The sequence below is a fragment of the Equus caballus genome, chromosome 2 (genome assembly GCF_041296265.1).
Source record: "Equus caballus isolate H_3958 breed thoroughbred chromosome 2, TB-T2T, whole genome shotgun sequence".
Classification (NCBI taxonomy): Eukaryota; Metazoa; Chordata; class Mammalia; order Perissodactyla; family Equidae; genus Equus; species Equus caballus.
The window spans coordinates 111,273,198-111,296,031 of NC_091685.1; the positions used below are offsets into that span (position 1 = coordinate 111,273,198).

The 22,834-nt window shown below is 39.4% G+C and overlaps 1 protein-coding gene across 9 annotated transcripts in view; it reads right to left on the reverse strand.

Annotated features, from left to right (window-relative positions):
- Positions 1-22,834, reverse strand: part of BBS12 (Bardet-Biedl syndrome 12) — a 67,948-nt gene that overhangs the window by 30,133 nt on the left and 14,981 nt on the right. For 2 of the 9 annotated variants that reach the window (XR_011430316.1, XR_011430312.1), the window contains exons 4-6: positions 18,256-18,381; positions 14,132-14,198; positions 6,773-6,909 (exon numbers count right to left, since the gene is read on the reverse strand). Coding sequence is in view for 2 of the 9 variants with exons in the window: in XM_070246168.1 (XP_070102269.1) it covers positions 14,178-14,198; positions 18,256-18,381 (147 nt within the window). In the remaining 7 variants the exon portion in view is untranslated. Of the gene's footprint in view, positions 1-6,772; positions 6,910-9,258; positions 9,474-10,237; positions 10,558-14,131; positions 14,199-18,255; positions 18,382-20,518; positions 20,613-22,568; positions 22,755-22,834 lie in introns of those variants that run through there. The other 7 variants (XR_011430318.1, XR_011430319.1, XR_011430320.1 and 4 more) reach the window with 6 other exon arrangements.

The following is a 22,834-nucleotide window of genomic DNA, read 5'->3' on the forward strand; positions in this document are numbered from 1 at the left end:
AAAAAAGAAAATTTCTTCTTGCTACCAGTGGTAGTCAAACTCTCCCTCCACAATTTTTTTTTTTAGTGAGGAAGATTGGTCCTGAGCTAACATCTGTTGACAACCTTCCACTTTTTGCTTGAGGAAGATTGCTGCTGGGCTAACATCTGTGTCAATCTTCCTCTATTTTGTATGTGGGACACTGCCACAGCATGGCTTGATGAGAGGTATGTAGGTCCATGTTCAGGATCTGGGCCGGCAGACCTTGGGCCACCGAAGCAGAGTGCATGAACTTAACCACTACGCCACCAGGCCAGCCCCACCCTCCACTTCTTAATAACAGCTTTAAGGAGATAAAACTTACATACTATGCAATTCACCACTTAAAGTGTATAATTCAGTGGTTTTTAGTATATTCAAAGACTTGTGCAATCATCACCACAATTAACTAATTGAGTTTTGAGAGTTAGTCACATATTTTGGGTACAAATATGCAATCTATGAAATATTTTCTCCCAGTCTGTGACTTATCTTCTCATTCTCTTAACAGTGTCTTTTTCAGAACAAAAGCTTTTAATTTTCAAGTCCAATTTATCAATTTTTTTATGGATCACACTTTTCATATCATATCTAAGGAGTTTTTGCACAACCCAGGGACATAAAGATTTCTTCTCTGTCTTTTCAAAAGGATTTTTAGTTTTATGTTTTACATTTAGGTCTATGATCCATTGTAAGTTAATTTCTGTATAAAGGGTGAAGTATAGATCAAAACTCATTTTTTGGTATATGGATATCCAATTTCTGTTGAATTTGAATGCTTCATCATATTATATTTTTTAATATAATAGGGTCTATTGTTAAGCTCTTTTTCTGCACCATTGGTCTGTTTGATATTGATCCATTTGATAATCTAATGCTAGTATCCCACTGTTTAAACTTTATAAACTTAAAAATATATATAGCATGAGGTGACTCTCTATTCCCCATCCTATCCCAAATCTTATCTTTAGCAATGAGCACATGGAATCATCACTTCAATTATTTGACATCCATGCCCCTAGCCAACCTTTACAAGTTCATCTGTACCATCAATGAATGCATTTCAAGAAATGAAAAACCTATGCTTTGGAAACATAGCCTGGGTTGGCTCAGAAGAAAAGATACAGCCAATATTTGAAACTTTAACTCATACCTTAGTGAAGGTGTAGATAATTTGGCATAAATTGTTTCAAGTTATTGAAATATTTAAGACAAAATTAATGACTTCTCTTTTTTCTGGTCATTGTTAACTGCCCACCAAGAAAAAGAAGTCATAAAAATAAACCAGTAGTACTTGGAATTTAATTTCACTGCCATGTAGATGTTTTTCCATATAAACAAAAATTGAGTGGAATAGATATATTTTTTTCTACAAAAGAACCTGATTCCAAGAAGTGCATAAACACAACTCTGATATTAAAGTCTTTAGTGATGCACATAGAATTTTGGGAAAGTTTTTGTGAAAATTCCTACTCCAAAAACGCTTATAAAAATTAACTTATTTTCTTCTTTCATTATCCCCACCACCTGTGAATGTAAACAGAGTCCTTAAAAAGTAAAACATTGGGCATTAGAAGGAATAAGAAGAAAAGTAAAGGACTTAGATTATAAATAGAATAACAGAGGCTCTGAGTAGTCGAAAAGGACCTGTGAACACATCCTGTGTTCAGAGCCTAAGCAAGGATTCTGCCCACTCTGGTCAGATTGAGTGCTATGTCTGCTCTAAGAAAACAGCAAACTAAATGAGCCCATTTTTATTAAGAGTATATTTGAGCATGTGGAATGTAAACAATGAAAGTGGTCTAGCCAAACCAGTTTTTACCTTATGCAGACATCATCTTATTCTTCCACACTTAAGGATTTGTAAATTTGTGGAGGTCAATATGGGAATGGGGTGCTCATCCACGAATAAAAACATAACAATTCGGGGGCTGGCCCCGTGGCCAAGTGGTTAAGTTCACGCTCTCCGCTGCAGGCGGCCCAGTGTTTCGTTGGTTCAAATCCTGGGCGCGGACATGGCACTGCTCATCAGACCACGCTGAGGCAGCGTCCCACATGCCACAACTAGAAGGACCCACAACGAAATATACAGCTGTGTACCAGGGGGCTTTGGGGAGAAAGGAGAAAAAAAAAAAATTTAAAAAAAAAAAATAACAATTCAACTGACATTCGCTGAGTGCTAACTATGAACCAGGCACTATGATCACCCCGTATGTCCCCCCGGCTCCAGCTTTCCCCGCTTTAATCAACTTCTCTGCTTAAAATCACTCCAGCTGCCTAGTGCTTCCAGAATGAAACACAAACACCTGTACCCCGGGGCAAACAGCCCAGCCCTTGCCAGCCTCTCTAGGCTCCTCCTTGCCAGTCTTCCTTCCTATCATAGATCCCCAGCCCCAGACAGACTGGCAGTTTCCCAAGGGTACCCTAACTTCCATGTCCTTGTACATGCTGTAGGCTTTTTCTGTCTCTCTCCTTTCCACCTCCAGGGGCGTTGATGTTTCTTGTTTACTTATTCCATAGCATAATGTGCATATGACTATGCCAGCAGAGATTTCACTGTGTACTTGCTCCCTCCCTATCTTTGTGATTCTAGGGCTTAGCACAGAATAACAGTCAAAAAATGTTTACTGGATGAATAGTGAACATTAAGATACAGATTGGAATAATGTGAGCTGAGATAGTGGAAATATTTGATATAGTGAAGATGAGAAAAATTCTTCAGAGAAAGAATATGCTTTTAAAAATGGCATAGAGGTGTAATTTTTCAAAAGCCTATTACATTGATGGCTATGGATGCAAATTGTCTCATGTATGGTCCACGGGAGCCCAGAGGCTGGTTCTTATGTGAGGGTAAAAGAATAAATGAATTTATGGGTCATTTATGAATAAAAGAGCCAAGGTCCACACGGCTTTGTATCAGGCCATAAGAGGTAAAAGCCAGGAGATTCAAGTAAACCTTAGAGTTCATGATTCTTCTAAGACCTTAGGGCTCTAGTGTTTTCCTGATGCTGGGCTTGGAAAAAAATGTTTAACATGGCTCTAAAAAATTGTACTGGCAAAAATGGGGCTAAAGCTTCGGGGACCATATGAACACACAGGACTTTCCTTGAAAAGATAACATGTGACTGGTGTGCTATGAGTCAACAGGACTCTAGGGACGACTTCAAGGCATAAGTAACGAGGCACGGGAAAAGAAAGAAGCCCAACATTACGGAAAAAATGGATTTGGAGCTATAAGATCTGAAGTAAAGTCTGCTTATTCTTTTCCAATACCGGGAGGGGCTAGTTGTATCTTCTCCACACGTCTTTCCACATCTGTAAAGAAGTTAATAAAGTGTCCCCGAGACTTCCAGTTAACATGGTAGGTTGGACCAACACTGGAGATCTACTCATTCGACAAAATTTTTAAACAGGCTTGAACACAAGAAAGGAAGATCTCTACATAATGAAATAAAGAGGGAACAAGAAGCCACGATGTGGAGGGGAACTAGAGCTAAAAACTCTCACAGGGGCATTAGAACCAGATATATAACCAAAGAGCTGGAGATCCGTAATCACAGGAGGAAGGAAGTCAGCGTACGTAGGGCCTCATGCATGCTAGGTGCTAGAACAGAGGTCCCTTATGAACCGAGGGGCTCGAAAGGCCCAGAAATGGCCTTTCAGCCATAAAATAGGGCCCAGAAAACTCCAACTCCAGGGATAGGCATGGAAGAAAGCCAACTGCATATTAAGGGTCGTTTGTTTGGATTATATATTGATTAAACTTTATTAAATTTGCATATTAAAATTTAAGAGTAACCACTCAAAGAACAGAAATAGTATGTTAACCTTCCTCTTGTCTAGTAGGTCAATAACAGACAGTAAAGAAGTAAACAAGAAGTAAAGAAAATGCATGGTAAACAAACAGAATAAGACGGTGAATATGAGTTCAAACATATTAATAATCACGAAAAAAATATATTAAACTTACTAGCATGAATTAATAATGACAATAATAATAATACATTAATACTCAGCTCATAAAGTCGTAAGATTTCAATGAAGTTAAACGCTATATAAATGCTTATTGTTAGGTACAACACGAAATGTTCATTCTCAATCCAAGTTCAGGTTTTACCAACGACCTTTGAGACACACAGACTGGAAGACCGTTCCAAAGCTTTTGGAAAGTTCAGTGCTCAGCTTTGCACAAACGTCTCTCGTTTAATGATTTCCCTCTCTCCCAGCAGACTCAAGAATGGCAGCCTCGTGACAAGATGAAGCACCCATGTCATTTAAGATTTCTGGGCTTGTTAACTTCTCACCATCTGTTTAGCGTTACTGGACTTAAGTTGGAAAAAAAAAAAAGAAGGAAAATGACGGATTTGGCTTCCAGTTTACTTTGTCCTTTGTTCCATCTCTTCAGGAGTTCAATTTGAATGTTTTACAACGTAAACACCGTGTTGAAAATACAAAGCAAAACTCTGAATCCAACAAAATTTCCTTTGTTGTTAAATAACATTTGGAGTGGTAACACTGTAAAAAAATATTTTGATACTGCTTCTAGAATACACCATCTTAGAGTCTGACAGGGCTCCGGAAACTGTCTAGTCAGTGAGTTTCCGGTGCTGCCCTAAAGAGCCTAGCGTCCTGCAGGCCTGTGGGGCCACGGAATGGGGGACAAGGGAGGACTGAGAGCACGGGAGGCCCCAGGCCCCCTCCCACGGCTTCTTCAACTTGTTTAGGCTTCAACTGGGCTTCTCTGTGAGATTTCATTTGCAAAGAGTGCCATGGCTATGAGTAAATAAACATACAGATAGATGGATAGAGAGTTAAAAACACTGAGTCTACATTCTTTGTTTTACAGATGATGAAATAGCAGTTCAGAGAAGGTAGTGACTTGCTTATTGTTGCCAAAGCAAATTGAAAACCAGGGACTAAAATTAAACCTTTTTCTCTAATACTATTTCTCCATTAGAGACAGGATTTTGTTTTTCTCCTGACAAAGGGAACTCAGGCATTGTGTTAAGTATTGGAACTAAAATTATAAATAAACAGTGGTCTCAGCCCTCACGGGCCTTTGACTCTAAGGGATCACCTAGGAGAAAGTTTTTTTTTTTTGGTGAGGAAGATTGGCTCTGAGCTAACATCTCTGCCAATCTTCCTCTACTTTGTATGTGAGGTGCCGCCTCAGCATGGCTTGATGAGTGTTGTGTAGGTCCATGCCCTGGATCCAAACCTGTGAACCCTGGGCCACTGAAGCGGAGCATGTGAACTTAACCACTATGCCACTGGGCCAGCCCCAAGAAAGTTTTAAGGGGGCTGGAGCTATGAGTAATTTTTAATGCAGTCAATAGAACCAGGAAGATAAGAACAAAATAACAATAACCAAGGAGATTAAAAGAATAAAAAGGAAAAGGACTCACATTTTTAGAGCAGGTGAAATGTTTTTTTTTTGTTTTTTTTTTCTGAGGAAGATTCACCCAGAGCTAACATCTGCTGCCAATCTTCCTCTTTTTGTATGAGAGTCACTGCCAAAACATGGCCACTGACAGATTAATGGTGTAGATCCATGTCTGGGAACCAAACCCAGGCCACCAAACTGGAGCATGCCAAACTTAACCACTAGGCCACCAGGGCTGGCCCTAGAGCAGGTGAAATTGACCTTTATTGATTATTGCTGTGACTTTACATTTATACCATCATCATAAAATAGATCATTGAAGAAGTTTACATTTCCATAGACCTTGAAAAAGAAAATAGACAATCATTTGCCAATGTGACGTAGACTAATGGGCTTTAAACTTTCCTTTCTTTATTTTTTTTCCCTAAAGATTGGCCCTGAGCTAACATCTGTTGCCAATCTTTTGTTTTTTTTCCTTCTTCTTCTTCTCCTCAAAGCCCCCCAGTACGTAGTTGTATATCTTCTAGTTGCAGGTCCCTCTAGTTGTGCTATGTGGGACGCTGCCTCAGCACAGCTTGATGAGCGGTGCTAGGTCCACCCTCAGGATCTGAACTGGTGAAACCCTGGGCTGCCAAAGCTGAGTGTGTGAATTTAACCACAGGGCCACAGGGCCAGCACCTTGAAACTTTTCTGATCACGCGTTTGGGAATCTCCAGGACCACACTCGCTTCTGACAACAGCTACAAGTTCAGGTGGTCCCCAAGATCACTCCCAGGTTTGGCAATTCCCTAGAAGGACTCACAGAACTCACTGAAAGCTGTTATACTCAGTTATGGTTCACGACAGTGAAAGATATAGATTAAAATCAGCCAAGGGAAAGGCGTACAGGGCAGAGTCCAGGAGAGTTCCATGGATGAAGCTTCCAAGTGTCCTCTCCCTGTGGAGTTACGAATGGCAGAAACTTCTGGCAACAACGTGACATTGCACATGGAGTAGTGCCAGCTAGGGAAGGCTTGGTGTCCAGAGTTTTTACTGGAGCTTGGTCACAACCTTTAGTGTCCAGCCTCTCTGAGGGTCTAGCTGATACTACTTGGCCCAAAGCCCCCAGCATAAATCACATTGTTAAACTATCCAGTGTATCCCAAGGTCCCCAGAAAAACAAGGACAGTCTTATAAGGCAGGACATTCCAGGGGCTCAGAAATCATCTCCCTGGAGCTGAGGGCAAAGGCCAGGCCTCTGTTTAGTTGAGGTTAATTCTTTACCTTTATAAATTTATAAATTATACACAAGTAGTACATACAAGCATATAATGAACACTATGAAATATACAATAAAGAATATATTAAAGGAATATATAAAAAGTTCAATACTGTAACTGGAATGAGGAAGGCTAGGTCTCATCCCACTCTGCCATGAAGATCCTCTCTGCCTCAGTTATCCCGTCAGTGAAACGGGAATAAACATGAAGCTCAATCACTGTCAGCTGTAATTATTATCCAATGTGTACCTAAAAAAGGAATAGAGGATGAAAATGTGAAGGGATGGATCTTGGAGTAACTAGATGTGGAAAATTCAGTAAGGGTGGAGGAAAAAAGTAATACATTAAAAGCCAACAATGACAAAGAAAAGTGCTTTGCTCTGAAGAAGTTCTTAAAGTTGTGCTAATATAATAATGTATTAAGTGGCTGAAACAGTCAGCTGGAACATCTGGTACTACAACGGAGCTAAATGATTTACCAAAAAATCTTTAAAAAAATTAAACAAGAGGGGCTGGCCCCGTGGCCGAGTGGTTAAGTTAGCGCGCTCTGCTGCAGGCGGCCCAGTGTTTCGTCGGTTCGAATCCTGGGCGCGGACATGGCACTGCTCGTCAGACCACGCTGAGGTAGCGTCCCACATGCCACAACTAGAGGAACCCACAACGAAGAATACACAACTATGTACCGGGGGCTTTGGGGAGAAAAAGGAAAAAATAAAATCTTTAAAAAAAAAAAAGAGAAAAAAAAAATTAAACAAGAGGAAAAAAGCCAAAATGGTTCAGTGTGCCCCCATGTTAAAAATATTGCTTAGACAAAAAGATACACGTTAAGCACAAAGAAACAATAAAGAACTGTGGAAGAAAAGCGGCATTATCAGTAATTAACTAATAGATTTCTCTGGGCCTCCATTTCCTCATCTGTATAATGAGGCAACTGGAGGAGATTACCTATAAAATTCCTTCCGGCTAGAAAATTATCTACGGCTACCACAGGGACTTGATCCTCAATAAGAGGGAATATATATATGCTTAGTAGCTAAGAAACAGGATGTACTCTTATTTCTGTGATAGTATTTTCCTTAAGTGAAAATAAATAGCACCATTAATGAAAGAGTTAACCTAAGATTTGTCAATCAATGAAGAAACGACTGGAAAAATTAAGAACCAGAAAAAAAAACTACTCATTATCTCTGAATCTGGCTAACATTATGAGTGCTTATAATATGGTGATGTCCTCAGAGAAATTAAAATAATTAAGAACGAAGCAAATTTAAAATGATGTTTTCTTTGTAAAAATAAATAAAAGCTTAGATGTAAGAAAATAAAGCCATAGTCTACAGGTGGCTAAGGGAATAAGAGAGTTCTAGAAACTCATGAGAAGATTTCAAAGGGAATAGATTGCATGCAAAACAGAGTTTATGAAATCAGTGGCAACGCTGAATTGACTCGGTCCCACAGATGTAACCCTGGAGCCGGAGGAGTCAGTGTTGAACCACACTGTTGTAGCCCACAAACAGTATTGCAAAAGGAAGTGGACCTTTTCCAGGACCTCACAATACTGTAGACATTTCTGGAAACCAAAGGTCTTAGAAATGTGAGTAGAGCTAAAGAAATACAGAAAGAGGTAATATAGTGATAAAATCCTGCAGCGTATGAAGAAAGAAAGTAGGAAACAACTAAATTCATGGAGCCTGGAAAAGCAATAAGCAAAGAAAGAAAGGAAGGAGAGTCTAGGATTGCCAGCATATTAACAGCAATTAAGAAAACATTATTGACAACAATATAAAAGAAAGAAAAATAAATTGAGCTTAGGGAAATTCAGTTTGATGACTGATGAAACAGATTACAATAAGGTTTGCTACAACAAAAAATATATGAATTAGCTAACTCTCTTTGGCAAGTATCCTGTTATGGGAATTCAAAGTTCTCTTAGTTTTTCTTTTTTTTTGCCTACTTTTTATTTCCAGGAATAAAACGTCAATATAAACTAAAGGTAGACTCAGAGAACTGGATTAAGCCTCAAAATATTATCTGGCCAATTACTACAAGATACCATCCCAAAATAGAACTGATTTTACAGCAAAGATATTTTTCAGAGAGTTCTGAGGACAGATTTTATAGCTGTCCTTGGTAAGCAATTCCAATATTAAATGACCTCTGCTGTCAAACATTATCTTTTCGTCTCATTAGACTCGCTTTTACTGTAGGTCAAAATAGACTCTTGGCCAATCTTTCGTGCAGTCTCAAGTGGAGGAGGCTGAATATCTTTTAACCTTCTCTGGACAACTCAGTTTTCCCAAAGCACAAATCATAAATAGACAGCTCAAAAATAAATGATCACAAAGTGAATTCACCCGGTAACCATCACCCAGGGCGTGAAATAAGCACCCTGCCAGCCGTCCAGGGCCGTCCTTGCTCTCCTGCCAGTCACTACCCTGCCACCTCCCCAAAGACAACCACAACCAGCCTTCTAACACTCTGGTCAGGTGTGCCTGTTTTTGAAATTTACAAAAATGGTTAAACCATATGTTCTCTCTTTTTGGGTAGCATTTTTAAATTGAAATATACTTCTTACAATATAAAAGTCACTGCTTTAAGGTGTACGATTCAGTGGTTTTTACTGTATTTTCTATGTTGTGCAATCATTCTCTCCAATTCCAGAACATTTCCTTCCATCAGCCCCGCCTCGCCCCAAACCTGTTAGAGTTCAGTCCCCGTTAGTATGTTCTCTTTTGACTCTGGCTTCTTTTGCTGAGCGTTACGCTAGTGAGATCCACATGCTATGTTCAGTGTATGGACACATTTCTGAATAGAGCCTAAAAAGTAAAGTACAGGTTTTTCCAATTAATTTTGGTTCCATACACAAGACTAGTGGTTTCGATCCTGGTTGCACATTAGCAAAACCAGGCAGAGTTAAAAAGACTGATGTGTAGGCTCCATCCCAGATAAACACACAATAGTCTGGAATTGGGGGAAGGGGTAGGGTGGGGCATTAGTAGATTTAAAAGTTCTTCAGATGATTCTGTCGTGTAGTCAGAGTTAAGAACGACTACAAGCAACTTAACCTATCAGAAGAAGACGTAGTCTGACCAGACGAAGGCTCTAATTGAAAAAACAGATTCCGGGCCAGCCCAGTGGTGCAGCGGTTAAGTTTGCATGTTCCGCTTCAGAGGCCCAGGGTTCACCCGTTTGGATCTTGGGTGCAGACATGGCACCCCTTGGCACACCATGCTGTGGCAGCCATCCCATGTATAAAGTAGAGGAAGATGGGCACGGATGTTAGCTCAGGGCCAGTCTTCCTCAGCAAAAAGAGGAGGATTGGCAGCAGATGTTAGCTCAGGGCTAATCTTCCTCAAAAAAAAAAAAAAAAGACAGATTCCCTCGGGCCCTCAGGCACACTGAGTTAGAATCTTGAGACGTGTGTCGGGAATCTGCATTTTGACAAGTGGCCCACATGCTACTAACAAGGCAGTTTCGGAAATACATTAGGAAACCAGTAATTATTTCTAAGAAAATAAATGACTTCATCAACAGAAGTTTCTATCACTTTTAAGCAAGAAAACACAAATGCTAGTTTAAAACATTTTGAATACATTAAAAAGAAACTATTTTAATGAGTGATTTAATTTGAGTGACGAGGGGAAAAATGTATCACATCTGCCTCATTTCTTTGAATTGTCCATAGTCCAGCGTGGAAAACTATTGGGAAGTGGCCTTTTCCACCTCCTCTTCTGAGGTTAACACAGGAAACAGCTCTACTTTTTTTAGACATCGAACCAGTGCTCAATGTTCTCAACAGACTGCAAACCTCCCAATTTGTTTTTCGTTCGTAGTGGACAATGTGCAAAGACTCTTCTTCACATCGCCAGATAAATACACTGGAAAAATTTTTAAATGCAACTGCCAAGAAAAAAGGCAAACAAAATGGAAAAAGAAAAAAAAATTCAGAAAAGGAAAAGAAACCTCAAAAGAGTCTGAAATAGACTTCATTGGATATTGTAGTATAATAGTAACAACTTTACATCTTGATAGGTAAGAACACTGTTAGAATAGAGGTGGCATCGGGCCCTTGGAATGTATTCCCATGGTGTGATCATCTTGGAGATAGTTTATGTACACCTGGGCGAGGATAGTGCTTTATGTGGTACTTTCTGCATCCTCAGCTCTTAATAACATGTCATTTGCTCTACTGATGGGTATCTTCTGTGATTGAAGTTGTTTTCTTGATCCATGGCATGATTATAGATACATAATCTTTCACCTAGATTTAGATAAGGTAATTTTTCACCTTATCAGCTGGACACTAACAGTAAACTAGGTCCTGTTATTTAGGACAATAGGTCAATACATTAGATGGTGTTATAGTTGTCTGAACATATTAACATATTTTTAAAATTAAATTTTAATTTTAGGATAGTTTAGACAAACCGAAAAATTGTGAAAATAGCCCAAAGAATTCCCATATACTCCATATCTAGTTTCCCTTATTATTAACATCTTATATTAGTCCATATCTAGTTTCCCTTATTATTAACATCTTATATTAGTATGGTACATTATAATTTATGAGTCAGTATCGATACATAATTATTAACTAGAGTTGATACTTTATTCTGATTTCCTTCATTTTTATCTAATGTCCTTTTGCTGTTCCAGGATCCCATTGGGACACTACATTACTTTTAGTTGTCATGTCTCCTTACGTTCTTCTTGGCTGTGACTGTTTCTCAGACTCTCCTTGTTTTTTTTATAACCTTTACAGTTTTGAGTCGTGCTGGTCAAGTATTTTTTGGAATGTCATACACCAATAAATCTTTTAAAACACCTAATTTGTTCCTAGATTCAATTAATGCATCAGAAAAATTTGACTTAAAGTAATTCTAAAAGGAAAATAAAATCTTTTGGAGATGGTTCAAACTATTAGAATGAACTCCAATAGACTTGAACAATTGGTTTAGTGTATACAGAGATATAAAACAAGATAGAATAATTATGACTAGTAGTTAGAATTATTGTCATTTCTAAAAATTGGAACTTAACTTTACAAATTAATAAGAATTGAATTTATTTACATTCTTCGGGGTTCCAATCTTTGTTATTGTTCTTACATAGCCATAAAGTTAATATCATCTTGAGTTCTGTTTTTTTTTTTAAACTTTTTTTTTTTAAACATTTTATTTTTCCTTTTTCTCCCCAAAGCCCCCCAGTACATAGTTGTATATTCTTCGCTGTGGGTCCCTCTAGCAGTGGCACGTGAGACGCCGCCCCAGCGTGGCCCGACGAGCAGCGCCATGTCGGCGCCCAGGACCCGAACCAAGGAAACACTGGGTCACCTGCAGCAGAGCGCACGAACTTAACCACTCGGCCACGGGGCCAGCCCCTTGAGTTCTGTTTTTTAATTTATTGCTATTTATAAACTTGTCTATGTATTGAAGTAAAATGCACACTTGGCATTTTTAGAAGCAGTGCAGTACTCATTGCATCACATTAATACATATTTGTCTAAATACTCCCCATTGTGGAATATCTGGTTTGTTTCCATTTTTTATACTACTACTATACTAACTATTTGTACAAGAACAATTTAAAGTTGAACCAATTTGCGTGTCCTCCAGCAATGTACATAAATGCACACTTTCCTAAACACTCACCAACACTGAGTTTTATCTTTCAAATATTTTCCATTCTAACTAGTACGTAATGCTGCTTTAAAGCTGCTTTGCTGTGTACTGCACTATAGGAGCAAAATTGTGCACTTTCCATGTCTTTTTGTGTAAAGTGCTTCTCCTTTTTAAAGTAGAATTAAAATGCCAACCTTATAGATGAAATTAGATGGGGAAAATTTTGTATACTAATATGCCTCTTCAGGAGAGCTGTCCTTTTTGGAAAATGGGAGTGTGTAGTGGAGGGTGAATGTAAGAAGAGCTCTTCTTGAGGCTAGGGATGATGGTACTGATTAAGGAGGAGAGGGGATGGGAGGGGAGAAGCAAGAAAGGATGTAATGAGGAAATAGTGAAAGGTCAGCACTCCACGTTTTGGCATCTGCCTCTCTGCAACTTACTCGGACCTTTTATAAAGTGCTTTTAAAAACCCATGAAGTGCTTAATACGAATGGGTAGATTAGTTGTAGACATTAAGAATGGAGAAGTAAAGGATGGTGAGAGGAAAGGAAAAATAGATTGCCAATAAAATACAGAAGGCAGGGGCCGGCCCGTGGTGGAGTGGTTAGGTTCACCAGCTCTGCTTGGGCGGCCCAGGGTTTCGCCGGTTCGGATCCTGGGCGTGGACATAGCGCCGCACATCAGGCCATGCTGAGGCAGTGTCTCACATGCCACAACTAGAAGGACCCACAGCTGAAAAATATGCAACTATCTACTAGGGGGATTTGGGGAGAAAGAGCAGAAGAAAAAAAGAAGATTGGCAACAGTTGTTAGCTCAGGTGCCAATCCTTAAAAAAATAACAAAAACACAGAGGGCAGAGAGAAGCAAAAGGATGTGTGTGTGTGTCTGTGCTGTGTGTGTTTGGGATCCACAATAAAATTCTCAGAAAGCCTTTTAATATCTGAGTTACCGGATTTAAGATTTGGGCCAGATTTAACCTGAGTTTAGGGAGACTCCAATTGTGGCCTGTATTACACATATTTATACATTTAAAATAGTAAGCTTTTCATAATGTGTCACATTTAGTTCTTCCTGTCATTTGAAAATGTTTTTATTCTTTTAGAATGAAAAATTGAATCTTGTGTTCAATAGCTTCTTCTCTTTTTTAATATTCACTAATTCATCTCCTACCCACAAAAGGCATACATATTGTTATTCTGGTTTCTTTGGGTTTTATATTTTATATTCTGGTTTCTTGCAGATTTACATTTTATATTCTACTTTTGAAACTATTGTAACTTACTGATATGGCTGTGGTGACAATAGACCTAATTCTTTCTCCTAACATTGAAAAAATTTGTTTCAGTCTCTATTGTATTACTACTGGTTTGCAATAAAATAGGTCATTTTAATGGTTTAAATCTGTAATTGGCCAATTTTTGAAACCCCAATGTTATAAATATCATGTACTAAAGTTTTGTAATCAATTTTAAAGTCTGGCCCTGTCATTACAATCTTTTAAGAAGCAATTTTTGACATTTTTGCCCCTTTTCAAATGAGTTTCACTATCACTCAAAATCTGTCAGGGATTTAAATTGGTAACAAGACTCATAAAATTTAGAGCTGGAAACTGCAACAGGGATGACCTCGCCCAACTTTTGTGACTGAAAGGGGAGGTGACAGAGGCCAAGAGAACTTGACTCCCCTTCCCGAGTCACAGCGAACAGCAGAGCTGGGCCTCTGGCCGAGGTCTCTGCTGACCGTCTGGAAACAGACAATAATAAAAAAGGAACTGGCCTTTACTTTTACCGTCCTTTTACTTTAAATCTCCTTACCTTTATATTTATGCTAACCCACACTAAAATCAACTCACCTTTCATTTTGCGGACTTTAAATCAGCAGGTCCAAATTTTAGGAGCTCAAGAGTGGAAGTTTGCCACCTACAGGTCAAAAGAAAGAAGAAATTTTTCAGGTTTTTCAGAGTAAAGCTCTGATGACCCTTAGGAGGCAAAAGTGTGTTCTAAAACAGTTCTTTGGGAGAGGAGCTCTCAATCCAGCACAGGAGGACTTTTACAAAGGGGATGCTGCCTTCACTTTCATCACTGTTAGTGCAACAAGTTTCTACTCTCTTCTTCTTTTGGTAGTATATGGTGCTACGGTAGCAGAAAAGAATGACAGAACACTGAGCAGTGTGAATCCATAATTAGAAAGGCATGAAAATGTTTCTTAGCAACTGAGAACATGATATCACTTTTTCTGTGGGTATTTCCTCCGCACTGCTAGAAATATCTGTGTGGGCAACGAAAACTCTGTAATGATGTTGGGACACCTGGATAACCATTTGGAAAAAGTTCTTTTAGAGTCTTCTATAGTCTACTAAAATAAACTCCAGTTGGATTATATATTTAGATGTGAAAGATGAATAAGACCATAAAATTACTAGAAGTCTGTATAGGGGATTGTAACACAATCTTGGGGTTGGGAAGACCTTTTTAAACCTAACACCAAAGGAAGAAAATCAAAAGAAAATATAGATATTTTACAAACATTAAAAAATATAAAGAAAATCACTGTACTTTCTTCCTCACTAATAATCACAGAAAGTTTAAGATGAGACTGTATTTTCACTCAAATTAGTCAAACAAAATTTTAATAGTAATATCCAGTGTCAACAACGGCTGTCAAAATTACACTTTCATTTGCAGAGCCTTATGGAAAAACAATTTGGCAAAAATATGTAAGAAAGCTAAAATGTCCGCTTACATATTGACCTGATATCTGTCTCTAAGAATTTATCCAAAGGATATAATCATGAATAATAGGAAATTCAGCTACAAATACATTTTTTATAGCCTTGTTTATAATAGCATCCAAGCTGGAAATGAACTACATGTCTGATAGGCCATGGGTTAATTATAGTAGGTTATTGTGCCGGCATAATATGGTGCCATTGAAATTATTTTACTGAATTCTATTCAATGATATTAGGGAAATTTATTAGTAATTACTTGACAGAAGTAGGTTATATGGCAGTGCATTTAGTATGATCCCACTTATGGGTTGCAAAAAACATATCTACATCCACACACACAGAAGGGGCTTTGGAAAACTATGTCCCAAATATTAATAAGGTTACCTTGCTGTGTGGTAGAAAAAAGAGACCAAGAGTTTCCTCTAAAAATGTTCTTGAAGAATAACGGAAGGAGTTAAAAGAAGAATATGTTAAAAAATCCCAAGATGGAAGTATGAATAGAAGAAGAAAAGGCAATCCATAATCAAACGTAAAAAGATAAAAGAAAATGGAGCCTGGCTATGAAGGATAAACAAGAGTACTAAGGAAGAATGGAAGTGCCAGAACACGTAATAAAATTGGTCAAGGATAAAGTCAGATGCAAAAGAAGAGGTTGTACAACACGATCTAGGAGCCTGGATGTGAGGCCAGAGGAGGACTGGCAAATTGGCACGCCTGCTGCTTATACAACACGGATTTGGTTATCCCAGGAGTCAGTCTAAAACAGTTGATAAATTCTGTAGTCTAAATGAAGACCTAAGCTGTCTAAAAAGCTCCATAAAAACATATTGCTAAGTGGGCGCAGGTGAAAACTCATTTAAAATAAACTAGATGTTTTAGAATGGCTCACTGAAAAGTATTTCAGAATGTTTGAGCGCATGTCCCTAAAATATATTACATTTTTTTAAGTCTCAATGTGTTTACCTGTAGAAGAAGATAGAGCTAACCAAATTCATTTCCTTTTCACCCTTCAGTGAATATTTGCTCCTAGATTCCTTTCTGCTCTCTCAGACTCAGAGTCTGCCTCATGCAGAATTTTTGTATTTGTGCTGCGTACTCATTAGCTGCTAGGGAAGTGGTCTTCAAACTTTTTGATCATATGACTCAATATGTGAATATTTATTTATTTATAAATTAAATATATATATGTCCTACCAAACTAAGGATATGTAAATTACATAATATAAAGAAAAAAATTAAAATAAACAGAAGTAGAAATTCTAATATATTCCTCTTGCACCCCAATGGACATTCTTGTCTGTGCATCCGCCCCTCTTCAGAGACCAGTGGCTGCCATTAGGGTCTCTTGAGTCCCACTGCCAGATTGTACCTCTAAATGGCTGTGTTCTTGGGTGAGACACTTAGCCTCTGTGCCCAGTTTATCTGTAAAATGAGAATAATAATAGAGCCTGCCTCACAGAACCGCTGTGAGCCCTAAGCGAGCCCACGCCTGTCAGTGCTCCTCAATGTGCCTGGCACGAAGAAGTGCTCTTCCATGGTAGCTGCGGTCTATGATCGACACTTCGCAAGAAGCAATCCTTCTTTAGACGATTGCTGAGTTAAAGGTAATTATAGCTGGCATTTTAGGACTTCAAGTTGTTTCATATAAAATAATGAATGAAGATTGTTATTGTTCCTTATTCTTCCTGTCTCTGTGCCCCTTTCCTACATTATCCTCCCCAGGCTGGAGCTAAGCACATGCTTTGTCATATTTTTGCAAAGTTGCAAAATTCAGTTTCCCCTGGGATGGACAGCATTTACTTTGTATTAAAAAGCTCATCTTTTTATGTTCTATTTAAGTTATAACATTGACCATCAATCCTGGCTGCACATTATAATCGTATGGAGAGCCTTGAAAATCCAGAGACCAGGCCCCCACTCCAGTTAAATCCTCTGATTTACCTTGTCTAAAAGCTCCCCAGGTGATCCTAAAGTGCAGCTCAGGAGGAAGGACCACTGAGCAAGGGAAAAATCATCCCTTTATTAAAGTCAACGGTTCTCAATCCTGGCTGTACATTCCAATCACCTGGGGAGCTCTTAAAACTACCAGCGCCTGGCGCCCTGACCTCAGACGAATTATAAATAAATATATGTGGAAGTGGTTAGGACACTGAGTTCTTTAAAGCTCCCCAGTCGATTCTTATATGATGCCAAGGTTGAGAACTACTGCTCTACGTCAACAAAATACTAAAGTAAAGTAGGCGGCAATCACAATAAGAACTTGACAGCATGACTGGTAAGCCTCCCTGGCTTGGGCTCAGCTCTGCACTCTCAGGCCAGCAAACCCCTGTGGGAGAGAGGAGCTCTGCCACTTCTAGAAGAGGCCCACGGCAGTCTAGTAACTCTTCAAAAGGGTAAAGCACTACACCAAACCTACTATTACTATTATTTGTCATTATTTTCTTCAACTGCCTGGGTTCTTTTGTCCTCCAGCCACCTTGAGAACCGAAATATATCTTGCTTAGCACTTGCCTTTGCTATTGCTCTCATCTCCAAAGTAGGCACACTGACCCTTTCTGTTCACGGGGCAGAATTTCTAATCACTATAAAGAGGGCCAGGGAGGGAGGGGCACAAAGGAGAAGCATCAAAATTGTAAAGCCAGGAAAGGAACAGAAATCTCATAAAGTTATTTTATAACAAGATTCCAAATGCCTGACTTATTTCCCTAGATATTTGCATGCAGTTAATATTTATTGAGTTAGGTTACTGTAATGAATATTTAATTTAAAACTCGAAGTCGCTTTAAGAATACATTTTGCAGATAAAGAAACAGATTGAGAGGCTAAGTGACTTGCCCAAGGTCACCCAGGGGACGAAGTCAGAATTTGCACAAAGGTCTCCTAGCTTTCAGTCCAATGCCGATTTGACTATACTACAAGTGAACCTTGGAAGCTGATAGATCCCTTCCTGTCATCAGTCTTTTATTATGGAAGGGACAACCTTTAGATTGTCCATAGGAAACTATAACCTTTGCTCCCAGAACCTGGAGAATACGTTAAGCTCTGGGCATTAAACAAGCATCATGAAGTGGGTGATTCTGGTGATGTCTCTCAAATCAAAGCGGCAGTTATCATTCAAAGGGACCACAGAGTATTGCCTCCAGAGGGCAAGTGTGAAATATGACGGAGTAAAAAGAAAGCAGTGTCCAATTATCTCAACATCTGAATAAAGAGTATGACAATGAAGAAGTGAGCAAAAAGCTCACCTTCCTGGCTAGTGGTGGCTCTCCAGCGTTGTTCCTGAAGAGAGGGTGCCTGGCTAGCACTGTATCAGAAGAGTCCCTCGGCTTCAACTCCAGCCTCGACAAGCAATCTTCCCAGCTTCTCAGAGACTTTCGTACATGGAAGAAAAAAAAATGATGGGCTCGGTTCACACAAATATTGTTTTTTCTAGCAGTTATGTTACAGATGTAAATATGAAATTAACATCCTGTTTTACACAACAATTCTCTGTGAGTTTGGTTTGAGTTAATCCCCCTAAGGATGATTACTTCCTACTATCCTGGCAAAAGTCTGTGTGCCTGCAAAGCTATGATCATGGAAACCCTGCCATTTGGTGACTGCGAGGCCCTTCCACCCTGAGAGAGCCTGGACTCCTTTGATCCACCAGTGCTTTCACCTCACTAAACTGAGTAGACGATGGCATGAACTAGGGGGCCAAGAACGGCCCCTGGACTTAAATGAGTAATTAATGGCTTTGAAAGTTCCAGACTGTGACTCTAACGTTAGCTCGGACTGTGCTTTACGTAGGAAAGTCATCCTTTGTAAAGTTCGGCCATGGAAGTCAGCATCGTAGAAGAAAGATGGTACAATGCAGAGCTCCGTTTTGGAAATTGAGAAGAGTTTGTGAAACAGGAGACTCCTCTACTGGGTTTCTGGCAATGAAACTTCCTTTACTGTGCTTTCTGTTGAGTCTATTTGCTCCTGTGTTACTTGTAATTTAGTCCAATTCTTTTCCGAGCTGTGTCAGTTGTCAGTTCATAACCTGTTGTTTGCTATCTAATTTCTGAGATCTTCATTTCTAACTTGTTCTTTTTCAAAGACTTTAAATGATTACTTTAACTCATTTAAAACATTAATTTTCATCTGCTTTGTAGCTACTTTTTTTCCTGGTGAGTTCTCATTATTCAAATATTATTTAATCCATTCTAATCCTTTGTCTTGTACTAAGGTCATTTGAGGTTAAACGGCATTTCTTCTTCTCTTTTTTGTTTTTTGAGGAAGATTAGCCCTGAGCTAACTGCTGCCAATCCTCCTCTTTTTGCTGAGGCAGACTGGCCCTGAGCTAACTGCTGCCAATCCTCCTCTTTTTGCTGAGGCAGACTGGCCCTGAGCTAACATCCATGCCCATCTTCCTCCACTTTATATGTGGGATGCCTGCCACAGCATGGCCTGCCAAGCGGTGCCATGTCCGCACCCGGGATCCAAACCGGTGAACCCCAGGTGGCTGAAGCAGAATGTACGCACTTAACCGCTGTGCCACCAGGCCAGTCATTTCTTCTTTCCCCACATTCAAATTACATGGATTTTTGTGGATCCCATCACAGGAGGAGATTCCTGTGGAGGAGACAGGGACAGGACAGGCTCAGTTTCTCAGCTTCATGGCTCACCGTCTCTCTTGCTATAAACGAAGGACTGAAAATAAAACTTTTCTGTGTAGCCCTTCTCTGCTTGTAAAGTCTGGTTGGAACGATTTCCTACCACCAGCTCTGTGTTTCCTAGAGATCTATTGACATTGCCTTCAAGGTTATGTTTACCTTCAGAGATCTCATTCTTCTGAGTCTCCTGGCCACCCAGCCTAATACAAAATGACATTGTTTCACCATTCACAATGTCAATCTTCCCTCTCTCTTATTCCAAATATTCCTGCCCTGCTCTCATTTTCGTTCCCTCAGAGTGTGGCTCAGCCTCCTGGAAGGAAGCATGTGCTGGGTATTTCTGATATTCTTCAGAGCTTTGATCACCACTAGTCAATTCTGCATCCACACGAACACAGAGACGTGGGGTTGTTTTTGGTTTGTTGTTGTTTTGCACTCGCCCAGAATGTGATGCCCATGAGTTAGCTCTCAAACCTGCTTACCCATATTTCCATGCAAGTAGAGTGCTTTCCTTTTGGAAGAACTTATTAGCAGTCTTGGGGACTGTAGCTCACAATGACTTGTCAGGAACCCCTTCTCTCTTGCCGCTTCCCATTTTCCTTCTGCTGATCCTGCATCTGTCCTGCCTTTGGGCGGGCAGGCACACCCGCCCACCTTCTGGACCATGTGGGGATTCCAGTGCTGGAATTTCTTAAAGATTGTTTTTTGAAGGGCTAGTTAACCCTGGTCCAGGAGTTATTTAACTTTCAGAAGATGGACTATAATGTAGATGTAGGATGACTGCAAACCTCTTTGTAGTCCGTAACGTTACAGAGGCAGGTCAGTCTCACAAAGATGTCAACACTGTTCTGGTCCTTCGAGAAACATTTACCTGCTTGTAGACAGGGCTTCTTGGAAAGTCCATTTGCTTAGATGAATCAAGTTATTCAAGGGATTGCCCTCAGTTTGCAAGGACAAAACAGTTCCTTGAGAAATTAAAACCTAAAGTTACTTTTTATGATTATAAGAATTAGAAAAATAGCCAATAAACCACATAATAGTACAAAGTTTTTTTAATATCTGGAAACAAAACAAATTTACACAATCTATATTAGAGTGAGATTTCTAGTTTCAAAGGAAAGTATTTATTACAAGATTTTACTAACATTTAATTGTACTAATATAGGCAAATACCAACTTCACAAAAAACTATTACATAAATTTAGCTGAGCATCTTCATTAATATTAGTGGCACTGGTAATCTTCATAATATTTTAACATAAACTAAGTGTTAATAGCATACAGAGGGAGAGTAAAAGTGTCAATTATCTACCAAAGTAAAATAATACACTTTTATTTTTAAAAACAGTTCAACACTCAACATTGTTATTATTCTAACTTTGATCGACAGTATATATAACTGGGATGATTATCTGTGCAAAGATTTCATGTGACCACATTTAAGACAACCACCAAACCAAAAATGGTATTTTTTACCCAAAGCGTGAGGATAATCAAATCACATTTTCTAAGACCACATTTAAATTAGCCCTATAAATAAACCAGACATCCTCTTTTCTTCTTGTTTTATTGTTGTTACCTTACAGACAAAAAGCTTCATATCACAATTAATGCTTAGAAATAGACTTGGAAGCCAGATAAAATCTTAGTTCAAATTCCAGGTCTATTACCTTCTAGCTGTGAGACCTTGGGCAAGTTTCTTAACTTTACTAAGCTCATTTCCTCATCTATAACATGGAGAAAATAGATGTTGCAAAGATTGAGATACTATATGTGTCATGGACTGAATCGTGTCCCCTCAAATTCACCTGACGAAGTCCTGAGCCCTAGTACCTCAGAACGTGACTGGATTTGGAGGTGGGGTCTTTAAAGAGGCAATTAAGTTAAAATGAGGTCATTAGGGAGGGGTCTAATCCAATATGACTAGTGTCCTTACAAAAACAGGAAATTTGGACACAGACAGGTACAGAGGGAAGACATTGTGAAGAAACAGGGAGAGGTCAGCCATCCACACGTCAAGGAGAGAGGCCTCAGAAGAAACCAACTCTGCCAACACCTTTATCTCAGTCTTCCAGCCTAAATGGAATTGTGAGAAAATAAATTTCTGTTGTTTGAGCTACCTATATGTGGTGCTTTGTTACGGCAACCCTAGCAAATTAATATGTAAAGAATTTAGAACAGTGGCTGGAACATGGTAGGTAGTCAGTAAATTACTTACTACTACGATTATTTTCCTAGACTTCTTCTAATATTCAATTCCAAAAACCACACAAATAATTCAGTCCTTATAATGTTCAATTTATGGCTAAGTAGCAAAAGAGAAAGACTTTGTTGAGATAGGCAGGCTGCCATGGGCTCTTAGCATCCCTGCATGTTCTTGCTGGGTACTGAGCTCTCTTTTTCCAGGCCATTTCTCAGGGCTGTGTTTGCAGTAAGAAATCTTGAATAACGATGTAGTATCTCCCTCCAGACAAAGAACAGGCTTACTTCTGCTTACTGTAAAAGCTGTGAATCGCCAAAGCTCAGGGTTCCTCTCCTGCAACACAACCTACCTTGTGTGCAGGAATTCTTCATGGGCTCTTTATGTCATCCCTGTGGGACTTAGGAGCACAGGGGACCAATACAAACCAAAATGAAGCTTTGGCTACTATAAAGTCCTTTGTCTCTGACCCAGGAGTCTCATGTCTTCTGCCAGTATCCCATTAAATTTTAATAGGCTAACCTGTTAGCTTGTAAACGGAAACATCTTACACCCTGCACAGTTCTTGACAGTTTTGGCTGACAGGGCCATGGTTTTCTGGAAAAGATGAGGGCCCCAATGGGATGGATTAAGAGATATAAGACTCCCTGGGATCCAACAGTGAATACTTGCACTCAACTAGTGGGAAAGGGGGAGGGAGCAGAGGCCCCCACTGTCCTACCTGTTGATGAACGTTTGGAGGCTAAGCAGTGAGAGGTAGGATTATACAAGCCACCTAGATGGAGTCCTGGTTGTTGCTCAGTCACCTCGGGGCTGGAGGAGGAAGGATGCATGCCCCTGGGCCCTAGCTGTGAAGAAATCTGCCAGTGGCTGCTAAGTCAAGAGGTCTCCAAAGCTGAAAGAAATGCTGTCAGCAATGAGGAAATAAAACTTTGAGTATACCGAAAATATAAGAATCCTGAGCACAAGTTGGGCAGCCAATCAAAT